This window comes from Psittacula echo, assembly GCF_963264785.1.
Source record: "Psittacula echo genome assembly, chromosome: 20".
NCBI classification, from domain to species: Eukaryota; Metazoa; Chordata; class Aves; order Psittaciformes; family Psittacidae; genus Psittacula; species Psittacula echo.
The window spans coordinates 3,915,023-3,942,850 of record NC_137756.1 but is presented as its reverse complement, the minus strand read 5'-3'; the positions used below and the strand labels follow the sequence as shown (position 1 = coordinate 3,942,850).

The 27,828-nt window shown below is 49.3% G+C and overlaps 1 protein-coding gene across 1 annotated transcript; it reads right to left on the bottom strand.

The window, feature by feature from the left end:
- Positions 1–466: 466 nt before the first annotated feature.
- Positions 467–27,325, bottom strand: LOC308228662 (uncharacterized protein; the record flags this gene model as incomplete). The annotated part of the gene is made up of 22 exons (XM_080632062.1): positions 467–700; positions 823–888; positions 1,322–1,393; positions 2,243–2,389; positions 2,949–3,094; positions 3,767–3,876; positions 4,770–4,968; positions 5,597–5,714; positions 6,694–6,847; positions 15,865–15,922; positions 17,992–18,217; positions 18,533–18,598; positions 19,263–19,334; positions 20,861–21,004; positions 21,447–21,583; positions 22,011–22,120; positions 22,329–22,527; positions 23,884–24,049; positions 24,771–24,860; positions 26,168–26,214; positions 26,589–26,679; positions 27,158–27,325. The coding sequence occupies 22 exons, from the start codon at positions 27,323–27,325 to the stop codon at positions 467–469; spliced, it is 2,820 nt and encodes a 939-aa protein (XP_080488188.1).
- Between the last annotated feature and the right edge of the window lie 503 nt (positions 27,326–27,828).

Sequence of the window (27,828 nt, the reverse complement as noted above, 5' to 3'; positions counted from 1 at the left end):
CCATCCATCCATCCATCCCCTCCATCCCTTCCTGTGCCGTGACTGGGGCCTGGACTCAGACACCCCCCACCTCCCCATGGTCAGATCCAACAATCCCAGCTCCTTCCCATCTCCTTGTGGATCAGATGCTCTCATCCCCAACCCACTGGGGTCACAGCAGAATCCCCACATCCCCCTTGCACAGCCCAGGATGTGGCTCCACCATCACCCTTCCAGCAGGGCTGCCTGACTGGTGGCTCCTGCCTGCCCTGATGCCTCGGTTGGCCCCAGTTCTGCCCTGCCTGCGCAGTGTCACTGGTTCATGAGGAGCTCCCAAGCGAGGAGGACAAACCCTGATGACCAAGGGCCGTGTGGGAAGCACCATCACCACAACTGTGTCAGGCCAGCAGTAGGAGGGGACAGCAGGGGACGTCCCAGTTGAGGGAGAGGGGCCAGGCCACTGGCATCTCCCTGGGGACCCACAACTCTATTGAGACTCCTCCATCAGCTCCAGGATGCTGCTGTAGAGGCGTCTGGGGGCATCCAAGCCCCAGATGAAGTCCCAGTGGTTCCAGTCAGGGATGTGGCTGTAGTTGACAAGGTGGGCGATGCGGGGCAGTAGCAGGCGGACATCTCTCCAGTCAGCTGCCCAGTCCTCTCCTCCTGACCACACTGCGGTGGGCACAGGCATCTCCTCCACATGGTACAAGGGAGGTGTCTCCTGGAGGGACACGGGGGACTTTGAGGAACTGCTGCAATGGTCAACCCCCGCAAGCCAACATGTCCCCACACCGCAGAGCCCTGGCACCTCCAGCCACCAGCACTGCTGGTGCAGCCTCCTACCTGGTGGTACACGGCTGGGTTTTCACTGCCATAGTCAAAGGCTTTGAATTCTCCTGATTTCATCACCTGCAAGGAGAGGATAGGTCTGCGGTGGGAGGCCAGGGAGCACCTTTGTGCAGGTACTGCATCTCCCAGCCTCCTAAAGGGATCACATCATGAAAGAAGGTCGTGATGCATGGAAGTGGCACCCCTCCCAAGCTGGACTTTCTACCTTTTTTAGCAGGGTGATGATTTGAACTCCACCTCAACTCCTGGCACTAGCTATGGGCTGGCAAACGAAGGCATTGCATGTGGCACTTTGGCTGCAGCAGTGTGATGCTGGTACCTCTGCAGACCTGCTCATCACCAGCTCATGTGCAGGGTGCTGCTGGAGGACTTCACACTGGCAAGCTGTCCTTCAACAACCTGATCATTTTTACTTTCTTGTGCACTCTGGGCTCAGAGTATAGAGACATCAGTCCCAGGTACTGTAAGGGTTGCTTCTATGCTAAGAACCTACCTGGGCCCAGTGTATCAGGGTTTTGACAGATGTCCTATCCGGATAGCGGGATGTGTACACATCCAGCCGCGTCTGCAAGGAAGCAGATTCAGACTATCATAGGCTAGAGCACAAGTCTGGTGAGGAACGGCTGAGGGACCTGGGGGGTTCAGTCTGGGGAAGAGAAGGCTCAGGGGGGACCTGATGGCTCCCTACAACTGCCTGAAGGGAGGATGGAGCCAGGAGGGACTGGGCTCTGCTCCCAAGGAACAAGGGATGGGACAAGAGGAAATGGCCTCAAGCTGCACCAGGGCAGGTTTAGATGGAGCTGAGGAGCAATTCCTGCCTCAAAGGGTGCTCAGGCATTGGAACAGGCTGCCCAGGGCAGGGCTGCAGTCACCGTCCCTGCAAGGGCTCACACACTGTGGAGACGAGGCCTCAGTGCCATGGGTTAGTGGTGGCCTTGGCACTGCTGGGGAATGGTTGGACTGGATGAGCTTGAAGGGCTTTTCCAACCTGGTTGATTCTGTGATTCTGTGATTGCTTTCCAATGGATTGGAGCAGGGATGGCAGTTGCCAGATGATGCATTTCCCAAAACAGCCACTGCTGAGTCAAGCTGCCTAGAGAGTTGGGCCAGGAATATAATCTTCGTTAAAACCCCATTGCTCTCAGACAGCTCCAGGAGAACAGTGAAGGATGAGGTACCCTCTGGCTCCTGGAGATACCTCCTCTGGGCTCAGGGACTGTGCTCAAGACCTTAGTGACTACTTGTGGTCACCCAGATGCTGCTTCAGCAGGGTGGGTAGGAGCAGGAGCTGCACCCAGGGGTGCTGGTGGGATGTACAGCTGCTCTCGGTGGCAGTGGGTGCTGCTGGGTGCTCCCAAGCAGTGCAGCCCAGGGCTCTGGCTCTCTCATCCCCACGCGGAGCGGTTGCACTCACCATGTTGAAGTTCTTCTCGTTGTAGCCACCCAGCAGGAAGAGGAGGTTGGCACAAGGCTTGTGCAGCAGCGGCTTCCTGCAGAGCTGGGGGAGAAACCTCCACAGCTTCCTCATCCGCAGCGAGGCATCCGTTCTGCCGAGCAGGAGCTGCAGGAGCAAAGGGCAAGGTTGGTGTCTGGTGCTTCCGTTCCTTGAGCCTGGTCCTCAAAGTGTTCCTCCCCTTGACATGCCACCAGCTGCTGTCCCCTGAGCTGGGGATGTGTGGCACTCGCATGGGTCAAACCCGCTTCTCCTTTGCCCCCTGCCCTGCTGAGGTGTGCACAGCTCAGTACGGAGGCCATGCTGACTGAATGGCACGAGGGAAATCAGTACTCAGGACTCTCTTCTTCCCCCCAAGCTCTGGGTTCATTTGTCATTAACATCAGCACAGTAAAGCTGCTCTTTCCCAGGTGGTCTGCCCATGAATTCAACAACAGCCCCCACAGAGAGACCAGCTTCAACACCTTGAGATCCTGCAGAGGTGTGCACACAACAAAGTGACCATGCAGGGTGCATCTGCCCCTGATGAATGGTGTCTGTGCCTATAAATCAGCAGGAATTAACTGTCTTCCACTGTGTCAGATAGCCCCCGGGGGCTGGGGCTGGGCACGATCCCTTTTCTAGCACTGGCGTGTCTGGGAGAGGAGAGCATGGAGCAATCCCCTACCTGGAACGTCTTGAATTGCCTGTCTAGAAGGAAGGACAGTTTCATGATGGGACTTCTGGCGTGTTTGACTGTCACTACCGGAGCCAGGGCAAAAAACAGTTTGATTTTCTGAGCCAGTTCTGGCATGGATGAAAAGGCAATGAACGCTGAGGAAACAGAAAAACAACCTAAGGCTGGGTTCATCTTTCTTCAGGTGCTTAATCTGAGGGTTTGCTTGCCCAGACCTGTTTAGCTGGCGTTATACCCAGTTAGAAACCTGGGATCTCTTCCCACGTTTCTGCTTCGCATTAGTGCTAGAGATGTCCAGAAGGAGACAAAGCCTTTATCCCTATAGTTAGAAGTGGCTGATGGGACACTTCAATGATTACTACTGATGGGAAGTCCTGCCCCATTCACCAGGTGAAGGGAGCAGTGCTGTCACCTTCCATCAACCCCTGCTAAAGGGTGTCATCATCACAGGTTACCCTTGATGGCCCAGGTGAAGAGAAGCACAATGCATTTCATTGGAAAGCAGAAGCTGGGACATCCATGCAAAACACCTTTGGTTTTGATGCAGGATGCTGCAATTTGGTTTTCTAGCTTGAATTATAGTTGCAGCAAGGCACTTATTGAGATCACCGGGAGCTTTCTGACTGCTCTAGGAGCAAGCTGCTCCTCCTTGATGTCTTATGTGAAAAGCATGGCTTGTGTGCCTCACTGCAAGAGACCTTCTACCTAGTCTGCCTGCTTGTCAGCCCTCAAAGATTGGACCTCTCTGCTTCCTGCTTACAAACACCAAAATGAGTGTTTTCAAGGTGGTGCAGGCAGTTCTAACACACCGATCGTGCAGCCCTGGGAGTAGCCAATGTAATAGATCTGCTTCTGTCCGGTCTTCTGCAGGATGAAGTTGATCATGGCTGGGAGGTCGTACATTGCCATCTCATGGAAGCTGCAACACAGGAGCAGTTCACTGGTTATAAGGTAACACCAGGAGAGCAAAGTTCCCTGTGAATTTTGGCTGTCTTGCGTTGCTTCTATACTGAAGGGCTTAATATCCACAGCTGATTTACCAGGAGAAACTTCCTATGAGGCAGGAGAGCCTTGTGCTGGGTGAAACTGCCCAGGGACTGAATGTATCCCTCCTGCAATGGCCTCATCCTTCCCTGAAAGGGCTTAGTCCTCCCATAGCCATGGTTAGCCGAGATGTGCAGAGCCTGGCCAGCTGTGCATGCAGGTCTGCAGCCCCAGAGCTGGTTCTTGTTGAGCTTACAGCGCCAGCTCTGCTCCTAGAGGTGCTCTTTGCAGTGAATGGAGCACCAGTTACTGCCCATGTGCTTTTTAGTGTGATGAGGTGAAGCACAGACCTACTTTATCAGGTTTTTCTTACTGGAAGGATGTTTATGAGCTTGGGAAGTCCAGGACTGCTCTGAAGATCAGTTCTGCAGAGGCAGTAGCAGTCTAAAAAGCCATTCTTGGAAACAAGGCTTCTGTGGGCAACATCTAGGAGAAGGGTAGGTGGCAATGATGCTTCTGGACCCTCTGCTGGGGGTTTTGGCAAGGGAAGTCCCCACAGAGGCCCCAGAATGGGGCTGATGTCTCTGCAGGATGGGTGTCCTCATGCATGCAGCAGGGCCCGGCAGCTGCAGGGAGCTGCTGGCACCGTGTCAGCAGGCAGGTCAGCACGGGTGCCTCCAAATCCCTGGCACATCACTGGGAATGCTGGGGGAGGCCGCACGGGAGATGAGGTGCTCCGACTTGCCTGCTCGGAGGCACCCACCTCTGCCTAGAGGTTAGTGACAGGCAGAGGAGCGGGCTGTGCTGTTGTGACCCACTCCAGCCCACCTGAAATCCCAGAATTCAGCCTGGTCAGCGGAAAGGTGCTGGTGTCGCTGGGACCAGCTCGTCCCTCGGCTGTTTCCCAGCCAGACGTCATAGCCAGAGTCTGCGAGGATGAAGCCAAGGCTGTTGTTGGATAGGTTTTCCACCCAGTGGCTGCCTTCTCCGAGTAAGCCGTGCTGGAGAAACACAATTGGCTTGGGCTCTGGATGTGAAAGAAAGAGCACATTGCACTGAACCGGAATTACCCTGCTTGTTCACCCCTAATTCAGGCCAATAAAGCCTCTTTCTCACACTGCCGGAGAACATACAGTGTGCATTTGAATGACACCTCCTGGTGAAGCAATCCTTGCCGCAGTTATCTTGTGATGGTTGCCCTTGTTGTCTCAGACTGGGGAGCTGCAGGAGTCCTCCTAAACCCTTCAGACCCTACGAGCTCATCCCCACAAGCTTAGTACAGCGGGCACTGAGAACAGCCATGTGAAAGCCCAAATGTACAGGCTCATTCTTGAGCTTGTTCAAGCCTCAGAGGCACAGATTTATGGGGGGGAAATTAAATGCAGGTACATCTCTTCAGATATGTCTGTACCCTCTGGGCCTTTTTAAGGCTCAGGTCTCTGCTGGATGTGACAGGCAGTTGCTGTGGTGCAGACACACTCTCCCGTGCTGGCTGCTAGGAGTGTGACTGTAAAGCTGAGAAGTGCTGTGCATTTGATGGCGTTGCTGTCACAATAAATGCTCCCCTGGCTGCTCAGGCTCATCCCGTCACCTGCTTGTTGTGTTAAGTCTGCTTGGTTTTATTTTGCTGCCTTCCTTGTGAAATAGAGACATACCTCTGTTCCTAAGATTTGCTCTTCCATCAGGAATCCTGTTAAGGCTGACATAGTAGCCATCACGAGTCAGGACTTCATACTCCTCACTGGGGTACCCTCTGTGGCAGATGATTTGGCTCTGGGGAAAGAAAAACACAGGTAGAAACCTGAACCTCCCCTGGTGCAGCTTGAGGCCGTTTCCTCTTGTCCCATCCCTTGTTCCCTGGGAGCAGAGCCCAGCCCCTCCATCCTCCTGTAAAGTAGTTGTAGAGAGTGGTAAGGTCCCCCTGAGCCTTCTCGTCTCCATACGATGCTCCATGAGATGCTAAAGGGAAGAGGAAATGCTCAGCTGTGGGCTGTGAGCAGGAGGGGGGTGAGTGGCAGCAGGGCTCCCCAGCAGCATGCAGCAGGAAATGCATTTGAGATGTTTCCAAACCCAGAGGTTGAAACGAAAAGGATTTACTGACAGCTGGCATGTCATGTCACACTGAGCTGATGCGTGGGGCAGATAAGATAGCAGGGCATATCGAACCTGCTGAGCTGGGCTGACTGGAAGGGCAATAGAACAAACCCCGTAGGATTTGTCTCATGGTTCCTGAGGCTTTGCCCGAGCTTTATTTATGCTGAAAACTCCACAGATTGGGAAGTTTCAGTCTGGTGAAGGCCAGCTGTGGTCCTGCCTACACATCGCTGTGTGCTTGCTTTGTCACAGTTGGCAGAAGGGATTAATTTCAGCAATTTAATTGCCCATGTCACAGGTCCATTTAAAACCACCTTTAGAGAGTTGCAGAACCCACCTGGACATGGCCCTGAGCTGCTTGCTGCAGCTGAAAGACAGAAGCCTCGCACAACTTAAGACCCTCCAGGAAGGTGTCTGATCAAATCCAGGCTGGGTTTGCCCCCTTCTCTAACTGACCTGCTGGTCGTTGCACTTCATACTGCTGGGAGGAACAGGGCTCCTTCAGGAAGCAGGGCTTGCTAATGATGGTATGGAGGCAACGTCAGACTGCACCGCTCCAGAAAACCAGCACACATGGTGAGCCAAGCCTCCTCCACATGCATCCCCTCCATCCCTCTCTCCCCCAGATGAACATCCCCAAGCTGTTCTCCTGACTTACAACATTCATGAAAGTCTTGGGATTTATGACCTTTTTCTGCTTGATGGCATCTTCTGAGTTCGCGGGTGCTTGTGTCAAAACCAGGATTGCAACCAACAGCCACATCTTGTGCCTGTGTAAAATATTGCTATTATTGCTCTTGCTGTTGCTGTGGCTATTTAACATTGTTATGAATGTCTGTTTCCACTTGGTTATGATGGGTTAGGTTCCTTATATACCTGAAGACCATATATCACGGCCTGGGCTGGAAGCAGAATGGATTCCCAATTCCAACTACCATTACAGTCCATGCAAGGCTCTTCATCCTCCTCCGTACAGACTAGATCTGGTACTAGGCAAGACCCCTTTTTATATTTTTAATGGTAAAAAGTAGAGAAACAGCTTTATAATGCAAGAACTGAAGTGATGGAAAATGCCATCGGGTCAATTGTCACGGAGGGGGAATGAATTCAAAATGAATGAATGAATGAATGAATTCAAAGTAAAGGTTTATGCTATAGAAAGGACACATTTCGGTTGGCTGGGCTATGACTATGTCATACTTTTGCTGTTTCTCTATTGCTTAGCTTTTGCACCCAGAAGCCACTGTGAACAGATGGATCCTATAAACTGAAACTGGTAGAGCCTTATAGGAAGGCTATTTATAAAGTAAGTGTAGCTTGAAAAAAACCACCCCAGAAACCATTTTGATCACCTTAGAGACTTCTTTCCCAAGCAGAGGTCTTTTTAATACACACACATAATATTTGATATGATTTTTAATCACTTGACAGGCTCTTAAAAGTTCGAGTTTAACTCCAGCCCAGTAGCATGAGTTGCAAATCATCTCACCAGTCATCTGGTTGCTCTCTACCTCCCTACTTCCTCCTCCTCATGGGTCTCTCACACTGTGAGACGTATCTGCCCTCTGCTATATTCCCAGTAACCCTCTCTATGGTATTACCAAGAGGCAAGTTACCAAGAACAAGAGCAATCAATGCTTTTCCACCCTCAGGATAGCTCCAATGCAAACCTGAATTATGCAAAGGAAAATATGTTACCTGGCAGAGCCCACCGTCGTCACTGCTCAGGCTGGTGGTGTGAATGGTGGCGGCTCTATCACCACCACTATTAAAGCCAGAACGTTGTGTCAGATCCCTGACACCACGCTGGACCACGTCATGTGCCCTCCAATTAAGTGATGTGTGTGCTGGTCATATCTTTGATAACTTCCTCTGCTCGTCCATGTGGTCATGACTTTTGTGCTTGCAAAGGATTATGTTTCCAAAAGCAGTGGAGTGGTGCAGCAAGGAATTTCAGCTATGGAATTGCACCTTAAGCTTGTGGTAGCCACAGTAAAAAAATGTCAAGAAGTTTTCTTTCTAATGGGTCATTTCCTAACTCCAAGGAGCTCTTTGGGAATGCCTCTTCTACGATGAGAGCTCCTGGGGAAATGAAAGGACTTGGACTCTATCAGCTTCACAAGGCCTCAGGGGTATGTCAACCTCTCCATAGACACATGTCATGGCTTAAACCCAGCTGGTGACTAAGTACCATGCAGTACAAGAGCTGCTGAGATCCTCCTGTCATTCCAGAAATACAAATGGGTTCTGGCCCTCGGTGGCTCAATGGCATTAAGGTATCAGCATTATTCTCAGGCTAAAGCCAAAACACAGCACCATAGAGCTACTGGGGAGAGGATTAACTCCATCCCAGCCGAAACAAGGACAACACAGCAAGGACAGGCTCCTGCTGTTCCTTCACTGGCTTCCTGCATGGGAGGCATTTGATGCACCACTTTTCAGGAGGGACAGTGGCTCGTGCAATGCCCCATAACCCTTATGCCCAAGTGGTAGTGTGCTTGCAACTCAGAACTGGCAGCGCCTCTGCAGCATTTTCTGCACAAGTACCAGGCGTAGGCTCTTGCTGACGGACAGCAGAGCCCGTGCAGTGATTCCATCTGGGTGAAGTGGTAGGTATTGCACAGAGCAAAGGTGCTCATTGTCCACCTCCAGCCCATGACCTTACAACCTACGCCTTTCTGTAGCTGCTTGGTAGCCACCTAAAAGACTAAGCCTTCGGTTGGCTATCAGGTGCCTTGGTTGAGTGTACCTCTCCTGGTTATGGATTCGGCTGACTTCTAATAGTCATACCAGCCATAGTCTGTGAGCAGTATGCGAGCTATGGAACACAGCCCAGATCAAGCTTGTGTTACTCCATCCACCTGACTGTAATTTTCTGTCAGTGCCACAACTGGTGACGCAAAGGGACGCTGTGTGTGGGTGCTATCTTCCTGACAGCAGCTGTGGCCTGAGCCTTCGCTGTTTCGTTACCTTACTTCCATCCTTGCGCCTACTTTAGGCTATTGCAAATGTCCTCCCACTCCCATGAGTGCAAAAATCCCTCTACGTAAGATGGACTTTACAGGTTGTGTAGAGAGCAATTCCACTGTGCGTCCCAAAAGGAGTTAGAAAACACCCTATGGATGCAGAAACCCATACCCAGCTTGGGTACTCCTACTCTAGCATCAAGACAGGCCTCACCTTTTACTTGTACGGTCAGCTCCTTCATCCATTGTCAAGGCTTCTGTCTTCTACTCCCACGGAGTACTAGTTATCTAATGGAGGTACTAAGTACTAGTACTAGATAGGAGGCAGCAGAGATTTCCCCAGCATCCTCAGGCCATGGGGTGAGGCTGTTGGCACAGAGTATCAGTGCTGAGGCTCGTGTGTGATTTCACATCAGGACCTATCATAACTGGGGTAGGAAGGAAAGAAGTTGGAGCAAAGAGCAGTCAGCTTTTTACTGGGAAACTCTTGTGGAGCTTAGTCAAAGGAAGAAATGAAGACCTTCTAGTTATTTGAAGTCAGAAGACCCAAGTTGGATGTTTTGACACACAGTATAGGTGGAAAGAGCAATAGCATCATGATACTGCTGTGATTGTGCACTTAACAGAATTGTGGATAGTCACTAGTGTAACCTCCAGGCCAGGATGCCATAATACATGGTAAGAGGCACAAAATTAGATAGACTAACATGGGCATCTTAAAATGAACCACACTCATGGGATGCTTTTACGGTATTGTGGTGGGAACCACTGTAACAAAACTCATGACCGTTTAGAAACAGAAAGGTATTTTATTTAGCTTTCTAACCAAGCAGACTGTACCAATCAGCACTTTCATACACACAGTCTTTAAGAGGGGCCAAAATGTGTGTACCAAGTGGCCTGTCCAAGGTCACCTGAGTGTGATATGGAAGGCAAGGATTGCCAGCTACTGAGTTCTCCATAAGCCTTCTGGGTTCTGCTTGAGGCCCAAAGGCCAAGTCTTGGCCTTTGAGGTGCTGTAGGAGTCAGAAGTTACTATAACACGACATATTGTTTCTGCATCTCGTTTACTTCATGCTTCATAAATAGTATGAATATTATGCTGGCTGTCTGACTTTTTTGTTACCATAGGACTGTAACACACCCTGCTGTTGGGGTAACAACAAGAGAAACAATCCATGAAAGGTCAGCTACAGGGGGCCTACAGCATACAGGGGCAGCTGTATCCCCACTGCCACCCTGTTAACAGATGCAGGTCTTCTGCTGATGAGTCACCTTCTCTGTGGCACATCACAGTGCAAGCAACACCTTCCTCAGTTTGATTGGTGTTAATCATGTGCTTGGCTATCAATGCATACCATTCCTCTAACTCCTGCTCTGGTGTTTCTCCCGGTGTTCTCATGCATGTACAAGTCTCCTGACTATGCCCAGGATGCTGGTTGTTACCTTCTGTCCATTGCCTCTTGCCAAGCACAAGGGTAAGCCAGTCACAAGCAGGGAGATGCTTAACTAGCTGTCATCAGAACTGGGATCCTGAACTGGGGGAGAGACTATCATTCTGATTTTACAATAAGGAACATCAAATCTTATGTAATTCCTATTAGATAAGCAGGTTTCCCTTGCAGTAACCTTGGAGAACCTTGCTCAAGTTAAAGAACCTAATGAGAAACAGTCCTAATCTGGTTGTACCTTTCCTAGTTTAAAGCCCCCCAGCTGGGCTGGGATATCTCCAGCATCTACACATGTAGGAGGGATTTTACTCATGGCAGACTTGGACAGTGAAGCTTGATGAAACAGTGTATTCTTTTCACAACACCTTGCTAGAATTGTTTATGCAATGTTTATGCACAGGAATGAAACTGAATTAGCAAAGCATAAATGCGCCTTGAGGTTGGTTGTGAAATAGCTGAGATGTGGTCACCACTGCTTTGTCTCGTCTTACTCTTCCCCTGTTTCTTTGTTCAGAAGACCGCAGAACAACCTTGGAGTTCTTGTACTTCTTCTCTGATTCTCTCTTCATTGTACAATTGGCTTTGAAGAGCCTGCTAAAGCTGAAAGAGTTGGTTTTGTTCATGACCTGGGCCAACTGCAGCAAACTTGCTCAATAAATAAACATGAAATTTTATTATAGTGCTCTTGGGGTTATTTTAATGTTTATATTTATATATACATATAATTTGAGACTATATTTATAAATATATTTGAGAATATATTTATTTATATTTATATGATTCTCTATATTTGAGACCTTCAGGGAGCGGTAACGTGTCCATGCAACATAGTCCAGGGTCAGGAATGGAGACTAACATAGTCTTGTGAAGAATACAGGAGATAGGTACCACTATACAAAAATACAAGCCTCAAAACCTAGTTACTGGCTCTCTCTTCCAAGCAATCTCAAAAGCAAATTTGGAAACAACATAGGGAAGAACACAGAAATTGCTTATGGTTTCTGCAATAAGAAAGCAACATGTCCTCAACTGAGTAAAACTACTCAGTGATGCTGGTGACTGCTGGAAACTGTTGTCACGCTTGCTGTTAAGGACCAAAAAAACATGCAAAGGGAGTACACTATCTGACATAAGTCGACTAAACCTTATCCTAGATTAACCCCGTGTCGTGGTTTAAGCCCAGGCCGTAAATCAGAACCACGAAGTCCACTTCCCCCCCCCACCTTTCTTCCCTCCGCTCCTGGAGGGACGGAGAGGAGAATCAAAAGAATGCAGCTCCCACAGGTTGAGATAAGAACAGTTTAATAACTAAGGTATAACACAAATCACTACTGCTACCACCAATAATAATAATGATAAAGGAAATAACAAGGGAAGAGAATACAACCGCTCACCAACCGGTACCTCGCCCCCACCCTGCCATGATCCAGCCCTTCCGGGAACTCTCCGTTCTACATCCTGGGCATGACGTGCTGTGGTATGGAATACCTCTTTGGCTAGTTTGGGTCAGGTGTCCTGTCCCTGCTTCCTCCTGGCTTCTCCTCCTCCCTGGCAGAGCATGAGACTCACAAAGTCCTTGCTCAGGGTAAACATTCTGACCAGCAACTGAAAACATCGGCTTTATCAGTATTATTCCCAGGCCAAAAGTCAAAACACAGCACTGCACCCGTAGAAAAAATGACTGCTACTGCTAAACCAGGACAGTATCCACCCCTTATTCCATACCATTCACGTCATGCTCAGATCCCACATTTTCAATATACCATCTCTTGTAACAGTCTTTCAGAGCAGGAGAGGCCCATTGCAAAGTCCACCCCTCGATCATGAGTCCATCTCTATGTTGCATCTCTGCCCTGATGCCCTGAAGTGTCATGGGCCCATCAGGTTCAAAATAATTCACCCTCCCCTGCAGCAGTCTCTGCAACTTGTCGTCGGGGACTCCACACAGCTGCCTTCCATCTCCGACGCTTCCAAAGCACTGGAGGGGCCCAGTGGATTAGATACTCGCCCATACTGTCCCACACACCGTGACACTCATGACTGTCCAGCCTTGGGGAAAACCTCTCGGTCCCCCTGTATTGTCTAAACCCAGACAAGACCCAAACCTGACTCTGCTTAACTCTCGGGATCAGACAAAATGGCTGTGGATAGAACACACTCTGTGTGTGTGCCAACATGGTGATCCCCATCACAATCAGCAGGCAGGTCCCAAGGGTACCCAGAGGCCATTCAAAACCTTCAGAACTCTCAAATGCTGCTGCTGTACTTGTCACTGGGGCTGCTGTAGCTGTTGTGCTTGCCAGCTCTCTCACCACCAGCTTCTCCTTTTCTGAGTCCAGATCTTCCTCCTCTGCCTTGCTGGAAAGTGCTGCGGGGTCTCCTGCATCCTCCTGGGGCTCAGGCTCACGGGGCTCGGTGGGCGGCTGCTGGGGGATGCTCTCGGCCGCCGCGGGGCTGGGCTCGGCCGTGGGGCTCGGCTCCGCCGCCGCCTCCTCCCGCTGCTCGGCAGCCGCCTCCTTTCCCTTCTCGACCGCCCCCATTTCTTCCACTGGCAGCCGCTCCCTGCCGGCCTCCGGCCCCGCTCCAGCCGCCGCTTGGTCCCCGGAGCCACTCTCCCGGGCCGCTTCGGCCGCCGCCGGCTCCCGGAGCCGCTCCCCCTCAGCTCCCCGCAGCCTCACAAAGACGGAGGCGAGGACGAGGGCCAGGACGGTGAAGAGCAGCGGGACGACCAGGTACAAGTCCACTGCCACGTCCATCCCGCCCTGCTGCTGGAGCCCGCCCGCATTACAAGCCATTACCATGAAGTACAATGAAACAAGAACCTTAGCCCAAGGCCCACACTTGATAAACACTAACACAGCAAATACCGGCTCTAAGTAAGCTACAGCACACTGAAACTGTGACATCAAAAAGAACAACTTTGAGAGCCCATAAATCAGCATTGTGCCTCAGTCAGATCTGTTGTTATCTCAACCCTTCGTGCCCCACGTTGGGCGCCAAAAAAGAACTGTCGTGGTTTAAGCCCAGGCCGTAAATCAGAACCACGAAGTCCACTTCCCCCCCCACCTTTCTTCCCTCCGCTCCTGGAGGGACGGGGAGGAGAATCAAAAGAATGCAGCTCCCACAGGTTGAGATAAGAACAGTTTAATAACTAAGGTATAACACAAATCACTACTGCTACCACTAATAGTAATAATGATAAAGGAAATAACAAGCAAGAGAATACAACCGCTCACCAACCGGTACCTCGCCCCCACCCTGCCATGATCCAGCCCTTCCGGGAACTCTCCGTTCTACATCCTGGGCATGACGTGCTGTGGTATGGAATACCTCTTTGGCTAGTTTGGGTCAGGTGTCCTGTCCCTGCTTCCTCCTGGCTTCTCCTCCTCCCTGGCAGAGCATGAGACTCACAAAGTCCTTGGTCAGGGTAAACATTCTGACCAGCAACTGAAAACATCGGCTTTATCAATATTTTTCCCAGGCCAAAAGTCAAAACCACAGCACTGCACCAGCAGAAAAAAATGACTGCTACTGCTAAACCAGGACACCCCGGTACAAGTGAGTTTCTAAGTAACAGTGTAGGCCAGTATGTTGCTTAAAGCAGGCACCAAAGCATAACCCTCAAGCAGCAAGGACACTGTAGTAGATGTGCTCACCACCTCTCCAGTGTGGACACAGACTGGAGCTGATCTACACACTTCACAGTTCATGTGTGTGCTGCCTTTTCTTGTGTTGGCCATGATGATAGCAGAAAATCATAGGTCAGCAAATGTGGTGCAACTACTGTCTTTTGAACAGGATTTGTTATGGTTTCATGTCCTTTTAGCCTTGTGTGCCATAAGCAAGAATGGCTTTGCATTAGCACATCTGGAAGGACAGTAAAGAAAGTGGCTGAATTCTTTGGCTTAAGCCCAGCCAGCAGCTAAATACCATGGGGCTGCTCAGTCACCCCACCCTCCCATAGCCCTACGCTAGCATGAGGAGAAGAATCAGAAAAAGGTAAAACCCATGGGCTGAGATAAGAACAGTTTAATAATTGAAATAAAACTAAAATATAATAACAGAATAGAATACAACAGTACTCTAACAGCAACACAGCAAGATAAGATAACATGAAAAAAGAGAGGGAGAGAAAGGAATAACCCTCCTTCCCCCCAAAAACCCCAAATGATGCACACTACAACTGTTGAGCACCTGCTGACCAATGCTCAGCCAGTCCCCAGGCAGTGGCCAGCCCTTTCTGGGTAACTCCCCCCAGTTTATGTAGTGGGCATAGAATCACAGAAGCATAGAATGGTTTGGGTTGGAAGGGGCCTTCAAAGCTCATCCAGTCCAACCTCCTGCAATGAGCAGGGACACCTTCCACTAGATCAGGTTGCCCAGAACCACATCCAGCCTGGCCTTGAATGTCTCCAGGAATGGGGCATCCACCACCTCTCTGGGCAACCTGTGCCGGTGTTCTACCAACCTCATTGTAAAGAATTTTTTCCTCATGTCCAGCCTGAATCTCTCCTCTTTTAGTTTAAAACCATCACCCCTCATCCTGTTGCATCAGGCCCTGCGAAAACATCTCTCTTCATCTTTCTCATAGGCCCCTTTTAAGAACTGAAAGGTCTCCCTGGAGCCTTCTCTTTTCCAGGCTGAACAACCCCAACTTTCTTTGCTCACAGGAGAGATGCTCCAGCCCTCTGAACATTTCTGTGGCCCTTCTCTGGACCCTCTCCAACAGGTCCATGTCTTTCCTGTGCTGAGGACTCCAGAGCTGGATGAAGGATGGCAGGGGAGGTCTCACCACAGCAGAGCAGAGGGACAAAGGGCATGACATGCTGTAGTATGGAATACCCTTTGGCCAGTTCAGGTCATCTGTCCTGTTTCTGCTTCCTCCCAGCTCCTTATGCCCCTCATCACTGGTAGAGCATGAGACTGAAAAGTCCTTGATTTAGAGTAACAACTAGAACGTCAATGTGTTATCAGCATTGTTCTCAGACTAAAGGCAAATCACAGCACTGCACCAGCTACTAGGGAGAGAATTAACTCTATCCCAGCTGAAACCAGGACACTGAACGACCAGCATCCTTCACACAGGTAGGCGCAGGACTGAGGTTGGTTTGCTCATGCAGGGACAATTAAAAAGGAATAGTGCTGTGGCATGAATACATTTACCAGGGTGGTGAAGGCCTCATGCTGTGTTGTGAAGTCTAAGGTCAAGAGATTCAGTTGATTCAGTCATCATGGGCTGATGTCCCAGCCTGGCCTTGGATGTGTGCCATCACCCTGGACCTGATGACTTCTGACTTGCCTGACAGACTTGAGACATGGAAGGGCTTCAGTCCCAACAAGATCAACACAATCTGTTTATTGATCATAGCAATCCCACGTGACAGAACATCATAATATTTATCCTATAAGCACCTTGATTGTTTATTGTTCTGTTTGATTCCAGAATGCTCTGCTTCAGCCATTGCTGATCCTTTAATTGGAGACAAGAAGCACATACCAGAGCACTTCCAGAATCTGATTTAGAGAGAACTTTGTGAAAAAGCAGTCATAGGAGATGCCAATGAATGAAGGTAATGCAATACAAACACTGCACCACATCATTACCGAAGTGGCACAAACATGACAACCTGAACAGAAAGAGAAGATACTAAACCCTGCAATTATTAGAAATCTTCAGAAGTAAATAACTTCTTGCAAGCTTTTCAGAAGCCTATTGGGAAACATCTTGCCAAGCTTTGGGTGTTTATTTACGGAGACAGAGAAGTCTTCTTGCATTTGCATTGATATCCATGGCACAACAACGCAGCCCTGTAAGAATGCTGCTCCAGCGCAGAGCCCTGCCATAAATAACTAATCGCAAAGAAAAAGTTGTCATTACAAATATGCTAAGTGAGGTAGCTAAACACTGTCACACCAGATAGATAATATCTAACCTATAACCTAATTCTTTCACCCTTAGATTACTTCTCCCCATCCCGTTTTCTTCTGTGGTCATTTCCAGCTCCAGTGATGGAAAGTGAAACACCTTTACAGCTGGTCCCTTTTGATGATAACTCAGAGTCCACTGCAGTTGTCCTACAAGGACGTGCACCATCATCCCCATCCCACCATCTCCAGACATTTCACAGAATCAGAATTACAAAATGGTTTGGGTTGGAAGGGACCTTAAAGCTCATCGAGTTCCAACCCCTGCCACGGGCAGGGACACCTTCCACTAGAGCAGCTTGCTCCAAGCCCCTGTGTCCAACCTGGCCTTGAACACTGCCAGGGATGGGGCAGCCACAGCTTCTCTGGGCACCTGTGCCAGCGCTCCAGCACCTTCAAAGGGAAGAACTTCTTCCTAGTGTTAGTTTCTGCCAGTGTTACAAGCCACTGAAGGCCACCCGTGAGCAGGGGCAGTGTTGGACAAGCAGCTCTCCCTCGCCTGCACATGGCAAGACATCTGTACTGAAAACCCCCACACTTCTCCAGAGGTTTAGGGCAGTACAACCACAAAGAGCCAAGCAGATCCTCTCTTACATTCTTACTACTATGACTATTATTATTACTATTATTGTTATTGCTATTATTATTATTTGTACATCTTTGTGGAAAGGGCATCTTATCCTTTGCCTTGCATGCTCCTAGGCATATTTTAAGAAGGTAGTTATACAAACAGGCAAATTCACAATTCCTCCCCTAATCAATATATTATTAAGAAGTATAATCCAGAAGCTGAAAACAGAGTTAAACTCATTTCTGGCTTCCACCAGACTCTTCTCTGTCCCATATAAGGAAAACAAAAGCACTTCCTGAGACTTCTTAAAAGGTGGTTATGCCTTGGGAGTATTGTTTAAAATGGTGAAAAATGGTGTTTCCCAGTTAGAAGTTATTGAAGCCTCTTTTGTATATGAGCAAGGCTGTTGTTATCCAAATCAACATGAATTTGAGAAAGATGTTCCCTACATCAGCAAAATGGACAGTTCTCACAGGGAAAAACCATGAGGTCTTTTCATTGTCACCTGTCACATTGTTTCTAGCTCCTTCCAACTGTAAAGAAAAGCAAAGAATGTCAGGATGTTGGGATTCTTGGCATGGAAGAGTCGCCAGAAGGTGGATAAATCTACATCAGCAGGATTTATCACTTGACCCACCACATTCCCATCCAAGCACACCTACTCTTGTGGAACACCAGTGTCCAGGAGGGAGCTGAGCTACTGTCCAGGTGTTTGCAGCTGGGAAACTAATTGTGACCAGAAGCCAACGTCCATGGAAATTGCTTGTTTCTGGAAGCCCACATGAGTGAGGCACCTAGGATACTCAGGGGCCAAGGGCCATGCCCCACATTCTCAAGGACTGTAACTTACTTAACCTAAATCCTACGTGCTTTGCAGATCATTGGATTGGCTTGTTTTTGTCACTTGCCAGAGTAATGTCAATCCTGACCAAGCACAGAGTTTAATGAGCTTTTTCCCTCTCTTTTTTTCTTTTTAACTAAAAGAAGCTCCATCAATCAAACAAGAAATGGCCAATCATTGCCCCCAGTCCAACTCTAGGTGCTCCTCTCCATTAGGTCAAGAATTTCTTTGTATACTTGTTCATATGCTTGCACACTCCAAAGGAAATCAAAGTGGACGAATTCAGGAATGTACTTTTTGTATGCCACGTTGGTTATCCGCAGCAGTGTGATGTTTACATCTTCGGGGGCTGAAATCCAGTCATTGCCACCATACCATGCAGCAAGAGGGGCTTTCATGTTTTCCAGTTCATAGAAGGGAGGTGTGGTCTGCAAGACAAATAGTGTGGCTTGAAGAAGGAAAACCTGCGAGGTCACGGGCAAGTCAAAAAGTCAAAGTATTCCTGATTGCTGCTTGGAATTTCTCCTCTGTCCTAAGAGGTGGTACAGAAGCTATCACCAGAGATCCTGATTATGCCTTGTGCCCCTGGGCTTGTCATCGGAGGATCAAAAAGGCATCACTGAACAACATCACAGACATGGTTTTTGTGAGAAAGGTACAAACTGGTTTAACCATATAAGGTAAATTCTGTAAGTCCCATCAAATTCAGTCTTAGCTGACAAGTGATAATGGATTTCTCTTACCTGGTTGTAATGAAACACATTGTCACTGCCATAATCATAATATTTGAATTCCCCTGTTTGATAGACCTGGAAAAGAAGGGGGAGTTGTATTTGTTATCCATGCATTAGAGGGAACCATAAGAAAGATAAAAGGCAAGCAGGGAACTGTGCTTCTCCTGTCTGCCACCGAGGCTACATGTTACATGTGATACTGTCTTCTGGGAGGTGAGATCAACCTCAAGGAAGATCTCAGCATGACCTGCAGGCCTGCCTAGCATTGCTCATGTCTGCTATTTGGAGACTGAGGCCCCAGAAACACACCATGCACCTCAAAGAAGGCAAGCACCAGATCTTTGGGCAAGTTTCCTTTGTCTCTCATGGTCAGTGTCTACAACAGAAGGATATGAGTCTGTGCATATTTTCAATCATTAGTTTTTCTATGATTAGTTGTCTCTACCGACCCACGGCTCTTGGCCTTTAGCATCTCCTGTGCTGGTTTATTACCATTTTTGTCTTTCATCTCCATCTCCTATCAGCTCCTAAGACTCTTGGTCATCTTTTGTTGGAAGCTGTGGCTAAAAGAACTGCATCTGCACCAGTGTTTCTTGTCAATTTTCACCTTAATCTCTAACATAGCTCTGCAGGGGGAGCAGTGGAGGATTATACCCAAGCATTGAGAAGAGGTCCCTGGCAGCTGAGAGAACATGGGCCCTGGTTGCATGCAATCTTACTCTGCAGCAGGGAATATTACCTGGTGCCAATGTAACATGTTTTTTATGGACGTTGAATCAGGGAAGCGGGACAGGTAGACATCTATGCGGCTCTGCAAGAAACCATTGGAGACATTTCTTCTCTGCGTGGAGAGAAATCCTACTAGAAACAAACCTCATCCTTTTCAGTAGCCACAGAAATCTTTCACTCACACAAACTGCTTCATCTTAGCTCTGTGAAGGCACAGCTCAGCCACATGCCATGTGAATTCACGCTGCAGACAGTAGCATGAAGGGTGCTGTAGAGCTTCCTTCAGTAAGCTGAGCAATTCCCATGGGATGCTGGGTCATGTTACAAGTCTATGTGGTTTTGAAACCAAAGTAAACTCCATATATTGTGCTCAGGGTCATTTTGTAAAGACAATGGGCAACTCATCACGATAGCTCTACATGTTGTTTCTAATGTGTTTTCTCCTTGGAATATTAAGAAATTAGCCCAACACTTTCTTTCAGAAACAGTGGCTGAGTTCTGACTCCATCCATGATGAAGTCATTATTGCTTGGCACTTTACATGGACCTGTCTTCACTTTTACTTACATGAGTGGTCTGTGACAGGATCTGGACTTTGAAATCTTGGCTGGCCCCAAGGAAACAGTCCTTCCCTGTGCGAGTGGAGCATCCCTGGGACCACCCAACTCACCCAGCCACATCCCCAAGCAACTTGTTATAGCTGCAGTGTTGGCCCTGGTGGGAGCGTGGTTGGGCTGAAGACCTGCACCCTGGTGCCTCCACCCTGAATTTTTCTATGACTGTGTTCACTGCAGTGCAGCATAGGGAAAGTCTCTTCTTTGGGGATAAATATGTTCTAAGGGATAGTAGACTGAAGAGCCTGAGGACCCAGGGATCAGTGTTGGGACCGGTCTTGTTCAACATCTTTGTCGGTGTCATGGACAGTGGGATTGAGTGCACCCTCAGCAAGTTTGCCGATGACACCAAGCTGTGTGGTTCGGTTGATACGCCGGAGGGAAGGGATGCCATCCAGAGGGACCTCGACACGCTTGTGAGGTGGGCTGATGCCAACCTGATGAAGTTTAACCATGACAAGTGCAAGGTCCTACACCTGGGTCGGGGCAATCCCAGGCACAGCTACAGGTTGGGCAGAGAAGAGATTCAGAGCAGCCCTGCAGAGAAGGACTTGGGGGTGTTGGTCGATGAGAAAATGAACATGAGCCGGCTGCAGTGTGCGCTCGCAGCCCAGAAAGCAACCGTATCCTGGCTGCATCAAAAGGAGCGTGACCAGCAGGTCGAGCCCATTTTGTTATTAAAACACATGTAAAATTACAAATCACTTAGTGAAAGAGAAACCGTGGGTGCCCCTGGAGCACCAAATGCATTTCTGTGCTCTCCTCTTTGGTATCATCCCTTCTGGGGAGACAGTGTGCTTGGTGGACATGTGACCTTGTGCACACTCTGGCCTTCCCTCTGGTGCCAATGCAAGAGCATCACAACAGCTGGATTGCAAAATGTTGATGCAATGGCAAGATTTTTCAACAAACAGAAGATGTGAAAGGCCAGCTAGTTGACGAGTCAGGATCAATGAGAAACTGTTGCTTAAAAGGTAAGCTGAAGTGTACATACCACATTTAAGCTGTTGGTAAATCCACCAGGCAAGTAAAGGACCAAGGAGCAAAAGCTTCTGAAGATAGGGTAGCTGCACAGTCTGGAAGTCACTTGCTGCAGTATTTTGCCCTTATCAGAGACCACCACGTGTCCTAAAATGAGCTGTGAAAGTCAAAGGCACTGATCAGTGTGGTCGCATTCCCCTTTTGTCTCCAGACTCTCCCCAGCTCTCTGCTCATCCCTGACAGTTGCTGCCTTCCTTGCCACAGCTTTACTGGGCTTTGTGATTTTGGCTTTTCAGAAATGGCCATGGCCCTCTAAGAGCCCTGATCTTCCTAGATGAGCTTTGTCCTAGGAAGATGGGCCCAAAAGCAATAATTAGAAGTAGCTGTTCTCAGATTAGAGCTGGACAAGAGGATGCTTTACACTGTCCAATGCCCTGCAGCCTCAAGGGCATGGGCAAAGACGTACCTACCTGCTCAATGCAAAGGGTACACAGAAAGGAAAATGAAACTGATGTACAAGCACTGCATGTCTCAAGTGATGAGACCTTCCTGTTACATCCTTCCCCTTCACACCAGACAAGTGTGTGGCAAGCACGTACCTTAACCAGCCCCTCAGGAAGATCAAACACCCTTATCAAGGGTGACTTAATATTTGAGCTTCTGGTGATAGGAGCCAAGGCAAAAAACATCTTGATTTTGCGATCCAGCTCAGGAATGGATGAAAAAGCAATGAAACCTGTGGGAGGAAGAAGGAAGCAGACCCTGCCAGGTTATTTCTGAAGTTATTGTTGATTCCCAGGTGTGTATGCCCATCAGAAGGTCACCTGGAGGTAGCTCTAGAAGGTTGGTGACTTGACCTGAAGCCTTTGCTTCTGATGCATTTCAGCTCCTAGCTTGACTGCTCAGCCCAGCTGCAGTTCCCACAAGCCCTTCTTGGGGATCTGACAGCAGTGGGTTGCACCAAAAGCCATCACTAAAACCATTTTTGGGCTGCCACTGCTCAAAACTGTTCTGTTAGAGCAAACAGGAATTTTCACCTGCTCTTTTCCCTTTGTTGTTTGGATGTGCCCAGACATTACCCTCCCTGCCCATGTTCTCAGAAGAACACTCCCAAACCAGAGGTAAACGTAACCCTGACAGTGGTCTGATCTCCTCCTAAGTACCTGTGGTCGTTCCTTGGGAGTAAGCCACGTAGTACAACTGCTCCTGTCCAGTTCTCTGCAGAATATAGTTGATTGTTGCTGGAAGGTCATACATGGCCATCTCATGAAAGCTGCAATGGAGATGGGCACATAACAGAATTACTGACCTTAGTGCTGTGACTGTTTGGGGAGCAGATCAGACCTCTGGCAGGTATCTTGGTGAAGTTGGTTTATGCCCACTGGCAGATGGTGTGACTGTCAGCAGTGCTGCTCCTCCAGCCTACAGACACTGCTGAGGGTACCAGGTACCTGCCCACCTTTCAGTTTTGCACAAAATACCTGTAATCTGAGTATTCCTGCTGGTGAAACTCAAACTTTTTGTGCTTCTGTGACCAATGGTTCCCCCGGCTGTTTCCGATCCAGACGTCGTAGCCAGCGTCAGCAAGGATGAAGCCCAGGCTGCTGTTGGGTAAGTTAGTAACCCAGATGCTTCCCTCCAACAACAGCCCATGCTGCAGGAGGACCGCGGGCTTTGGAGCTGAAGAAAGAAAAGTAGGATCAGTTTCTCTGAGCAGTAGCAAAATTCACATCGAGGTATTGCTTTGGTAGCAACCCCTTGGGGAAGTGACTGCAGCGCAAGGAGATGGTCACCTATGTCCTTAGGCTCTTTGGAGAGTTGTTTTTGAACCATGCTCTTTGGTCATCCCACAGCAGAGAAAATCAATACAGTGAAACTGAAGAATAAGGTTGAACTCCACACTGAATCATGCTCCCAGAAAGAAGGAAAATGAACCTGTGTCTGTCTTATCAATGACTGTGGGCTTTGCATGGGGACCACCCTCTTCATGGTGCCTTTTGTTTGACTCAGGTGCTCCAGGTCTGACCAGGAGACATTGCAAACCCAGCAGAGTTTAAGTACCTCCTATGGCACAGCAACACCATGATGCCCTGATGCAAGAGACTAACTACTGGAGGGGTAAAGAGCTTCTCCTCCACTCAATTCTGCCCACTTTAAGCCGTATGGGCAAGTCTCAGCTCCTCAGAACAAGCTTACAATCTTTTTTACAAAGGACCAGTAAGCCTGAAGTGCTGTAGGAAGAGAGTGGAAGAGAGATTATGGAAAGGTTTAGTCTGAAAAGGTCATCTGTAAGTCTCTGCTCTGCTCAAAGCAGGTCCAGCTTCACAGCCACAACAATGCTATCACAGAGATATCTGAATTCATCTGGTAGAGTGACCATAGGTTGCAGTTTGAAAAGTTGAAGTAAAAGTGACTTTATCTTTTTAACTTTTTTTTTAATTATTTATCTCCTCTTTTTTCTGTTGTTTTTTAGACTCTCAGCATAAGACTCACATTCCCAACCTGGACAACTGAGGACAAAGTTTGCTGAAGGGAAAGTTGGCTTTTCACACCCTTTTGCCATGTTCATATGCTAGTTCTCCTGCTCCCTAGGGGAGGGACACCCCTGCCAAGAATGGGGCATCACCCTCTTCACTTTGAAACAGTGGTTCAAGTGAAGAACAGAAAGGAGCCAAAATAGTGAGGTGGCATTGGACTGCACATTTGGTGGTGTTTTTTTGCTGACAAATGGCTTTTTGTTGCTACATTGTTTTGAGCAGGGGTAAAACCTGAGGCAAAATTTCTCTGTCCCATTCATACTCCTTATCTTTTTCTCCCTCTTTGGAGCAGATCCTCTCAGAACAAGAACAAGAAGTTTGGTGTGGAGGGCACCTGCATTTCTTCTGCTCCCAAGGCTAATCCTACGGGGGGGAAAGCTGTCTCCTTGAGGACCCAGGCTCTGGCAGGGTAGCCCTGCTCATCTTCAGCCCTGAGCATCTTCAGCCCAGCAAAGCTCTCAGGGTCCCTGGACCAGGCAGACCTTCTTGTGGCACTTACGGGGACAGAACATGCTGGAGCCCTGTGTCTCTGCTTCATGGGAGGTGCTTATGCTTTCTGGATTGTCTCTGCCATGAGGAACCCTCTGCAAGGTGAGGTAATAGCCGTCATCTGTCACCACTTCATGCTCCTCATAGGGGTACCCATGGTAACGGATAATTTCACCCTGTGAGAAGGGAAGGACAGTGTGGGGCAGGTCCACAGGGAGGTGGGAGTCTCCATTCTGGAGGATATCAGGGTTTGCCTGGGTGAAGCCAACAGTGGCTGCCCTGAGCTCCTAATGGTGACTCCTGCTATCAGCAGGAGGTTGGAGTAGTCGGCTGGGACCTCCCAATGTCCCTTCCGCCAATGCCTTCAGCTAAAACTTTTGGCAGCTGTGAGTTTGCCTTGCTCTCTCAGCAGGTCTGGTAAAGAAAGACCCATTGTCACTTTTCATGTTGCAATCAGTGTTTGTGAGGGTGCTGAGGCGCTGGCCCAGGGTGCCCAGAGAAGCTGTGGCTGCCCCATCCCTGGCAATGCTCAAGGCCAGGTTGGACACAGGGGCTTGGAGCAAGCTGCTCCAGTGGAAGGTGTCCCTGCCTGTGGCAGGGGTTGGAACTGGATGAGCTTTAAGGTCCCTTCCAACACAAACCAGTCTGGGATTCTTAGAGCAGGGCAGCAACGACAGTGAAGCATTGACCAACTCTGTTGATTTCACCCAAATCTCCCATAATGTCTGCCATAAATCTCCATGTACATGAGCACAGGGAAGTAAACTCTCTAATAAAAGCCTGGTGAGAAACCTTGGTAAATATGTACACAGAGACCATCGGTCTTGTCCAGATTATGGCAACACAGGCAGCTTGCATGCCCAAGTAGGAAAAGAAGAGAGAAAAGTTAGGACTTACAACATCCATGGACACCTCAGGACTTGCATTTGACTTCTCATTGATGCACATTACAAAAACAATGGTTATGAATAGCCACATCATGGTGCCCTGCAAAACATTGTCAGCATGAGTGTGAGAGACATTGACAGTACTGACACAGAAGGCAGGAACTGCATGCATTTCACTTGGCAGGCCCTGCTCTTCTGCTAGTGTATTGATCTGTCCACTCAACAGGTGAAATACATTTGAAATCCCCTAATTTGTCCTAAAAATGGCTCATTTTGCTCATTTTGAACAATGCCAGAGTCCAAACTCCATCCCATTTAATCACACACTCTCCATCAGATCACTGTATGCAGAAAAACGTACATGTATGTATACAGCTATAAGCGCCTGGGCAAATCTGTTTTCTGAGGAGGTGATTACAGACTATTCATTTAAAATGATGTCTCAGAGACTTGTAAGAATAGATTATGTGGTTAAACTGATAGCTGAACTAATCAAGAGTAAACCACCAATTTTCAGTTGCAGAACCATGGAGGTTTCGTTCTTAATATGCAATCAAATAATGTGATTTGGTTGGGCTCTACCCTACTCCTGTGAGCAGGTTTCTGTCACTTCCCAGCTATCTCTCATTGTCCCCTCTGTCTTCTCCTGGAGGAACTCGCCTCCCATGCTGCTGGAGGTGGTTTTGCAGCTGGGGAGAAGGCCACTTGCTCCTTCTGCTGTCCCTGAGCATCACCTGTGATGTGATCCTGGAGGACCACACAGGCAGCGCTGCTCTGCTGGAGGGGACCTTGGCACCCCCCTTGTCCACCCTCCAGCTCACAGTGGGGTGTTGTCAGCATGAGGTTGGGGTGGTTGGGGCTTTGCTCAGCAGAGCCCTGACACCTCCCTCACATGGCTGCTGCCCACTCTGGGGGAAGAAGGGTTCCCTACCTCCATCCTGAACCTCTTGGGCCCAAGACCCCTTGTTGCATCGCCTGTTGCTGCTGACATCCCTGCCTTCCTCAGGGGAAGGCAGCTGAGGGAGCATTCGCATGCCCACTCAACAAAGCCTTTTCACTGAACTCTGAGCCTTTCAGAAAAGCAAGGAGAGATGGAAAGCATTTTTGTGGCATAAGATCAGGAGAATAGCATGCAAACTCAAGGGAAGAGCCTGGCCTAGGGTGGCCCTTTCCTTCAACAGCGAACCTGCAAAAACCTTCTCTTTGTGAAGGGTCCCTCAGCTCAGCAGACCTTGAGAGCTCCAAGTGACCTCTGAGAGCTGCAGCAGGGTAAAACCTCTTCCACCAGCAGCATGGTCCTGGCCCCTGGCAACTCCCACTGCCACTGCAGCTGGCAGAAACAGCCTTCCTTTGGACCCAGGACTCCTGGGCAAGCCCTGCTTTCCCATTGCAGGGCTCTTCACCTACCTGCAGCTCTCTCCTGCTGTCCTTGGGGATGGTCCCTGGCTGGCAGCCTGCACAAAGGCAGAGGAACCCAGGGAAGAAGGATTACCTGTCTCGGTGCAGAAGAGGTGGGGGTGCCCTTCTTCCTGATGTCTGCCAAGCAGGAGGTCCCCGCTGCCCAAGCACACTGCTCTCACACACCATGCACTGGGCTATTCCCTCTGTTCCACGCATTTGGGAGCGTCAGGGGTTGCCACTCCCTCTAATCTCTGGAATAAGACACCCTTCCCTCCAGGGCTCACTTGGGAATATTTTTGCGGCACTACAGGAAGAGTTGAGAGCTGTATCGAACTGGTTATTTCCACTTGATAAGGCACAGCATCATCGGAAGTTGCCCATGACCTCTGTGGACCCGAGGATGTGCAGCCTCTGGATCTCTCTGCACCTGCAGCGGAGCCGGTGTTGATGCATGCGGTTGGCATTGGTTCATGGGGCACAGTGGGGTGCATGGGGCTGGTGTTGGTGTTCAGGGTGCTCTGGCGTACATGGGGCACAGCAGGGTAAATGTGGCCAGCCTGGCTCATCCCAGCAAGCTCCTGTGGGAAATCCATCCGGCTCTCCTTGGCTCGTCTTGCTGCCTCATTGCAAGTAATAAGCTATTGCTTGGAAAAGCAAAATCTCCCAGTCACTTCTTATAGAATCATAGAATCCCAGACTGGTTTGGGTTGGAAGGGACCTTAAAGCTCATCCAGCTCCAACCCCTGCCACAGGCAGGGACACCTTCCACTAGAGCAGCTTGCTCCAAGCCCCTGTGTCCAACCTGGCCTTGAGCACTGCCAGGGATGGGGCAGCCACAGCTTCTCTGGGCACCCTGGGCCAGCGCCTCAGCACCCTCACAGGGAAGAGCTTCTGCCTTATCTCCCATCTGAGCTTCCCCTGTTTCAGCTTGAACCCATCACCCCTCATCCTATTGCTACAGTCCCTGATGAAGAGTCCCTCTCTGCATCCTTTTGCCTGTTCTTCTATAGACTCCACCTCTTCCCGTCGCCATTGCCAGCTGCTGCCTGGTGGCTGGGGAGCTGCCTGCAGGGATGGTGAGGGGTGGCGTGGGCTGTGGATGTCGTTTTTGGCACCACTGCCTTCAAGGCTGCTTCCCCACTCCTTGCCAACAAGCCCTGGCATGCTCTCGCACCGTCACCTCTTGTGCTGTTGATACCTGCCAGGTCTGGCCGAGCTGCACTTGCTGCAATGTAAGCGTGTTCTTTGGAAAGCCTACGTAATCCCACCTTTATTTGAAGCTGTAATGGCTGGTCTTTAACGACTAGCTGGAGGCAGTGCCAGAAGCCCTCCCTGGCTTCTCTGGCTGTGACCCTCACAGGCTCAAACCAGTCTGACTTTAACCCTGGAGGGAAAGGAGGAAAGGTGAAATCATGGTAAGGATCAAATATGCCAAGGTAAGAAATCACTCCCCTTTCTTCCCAGCATATATTAATGCAAATACAGCTTGGCTTCATTTTGGGGACGGAACACCAGAGAGGCACCCAGTGGAGCTTGCATCAAGTCTGCATGCCTTCAACAGGGGAAGGAGTTACACACAGGACTGTAATTTGCTGGGCTTTACTTAACGTTATAGCCAGGTCGAGACCAGTGACTGTAACATAAAACTGTTACGTTTCATTGAAGTG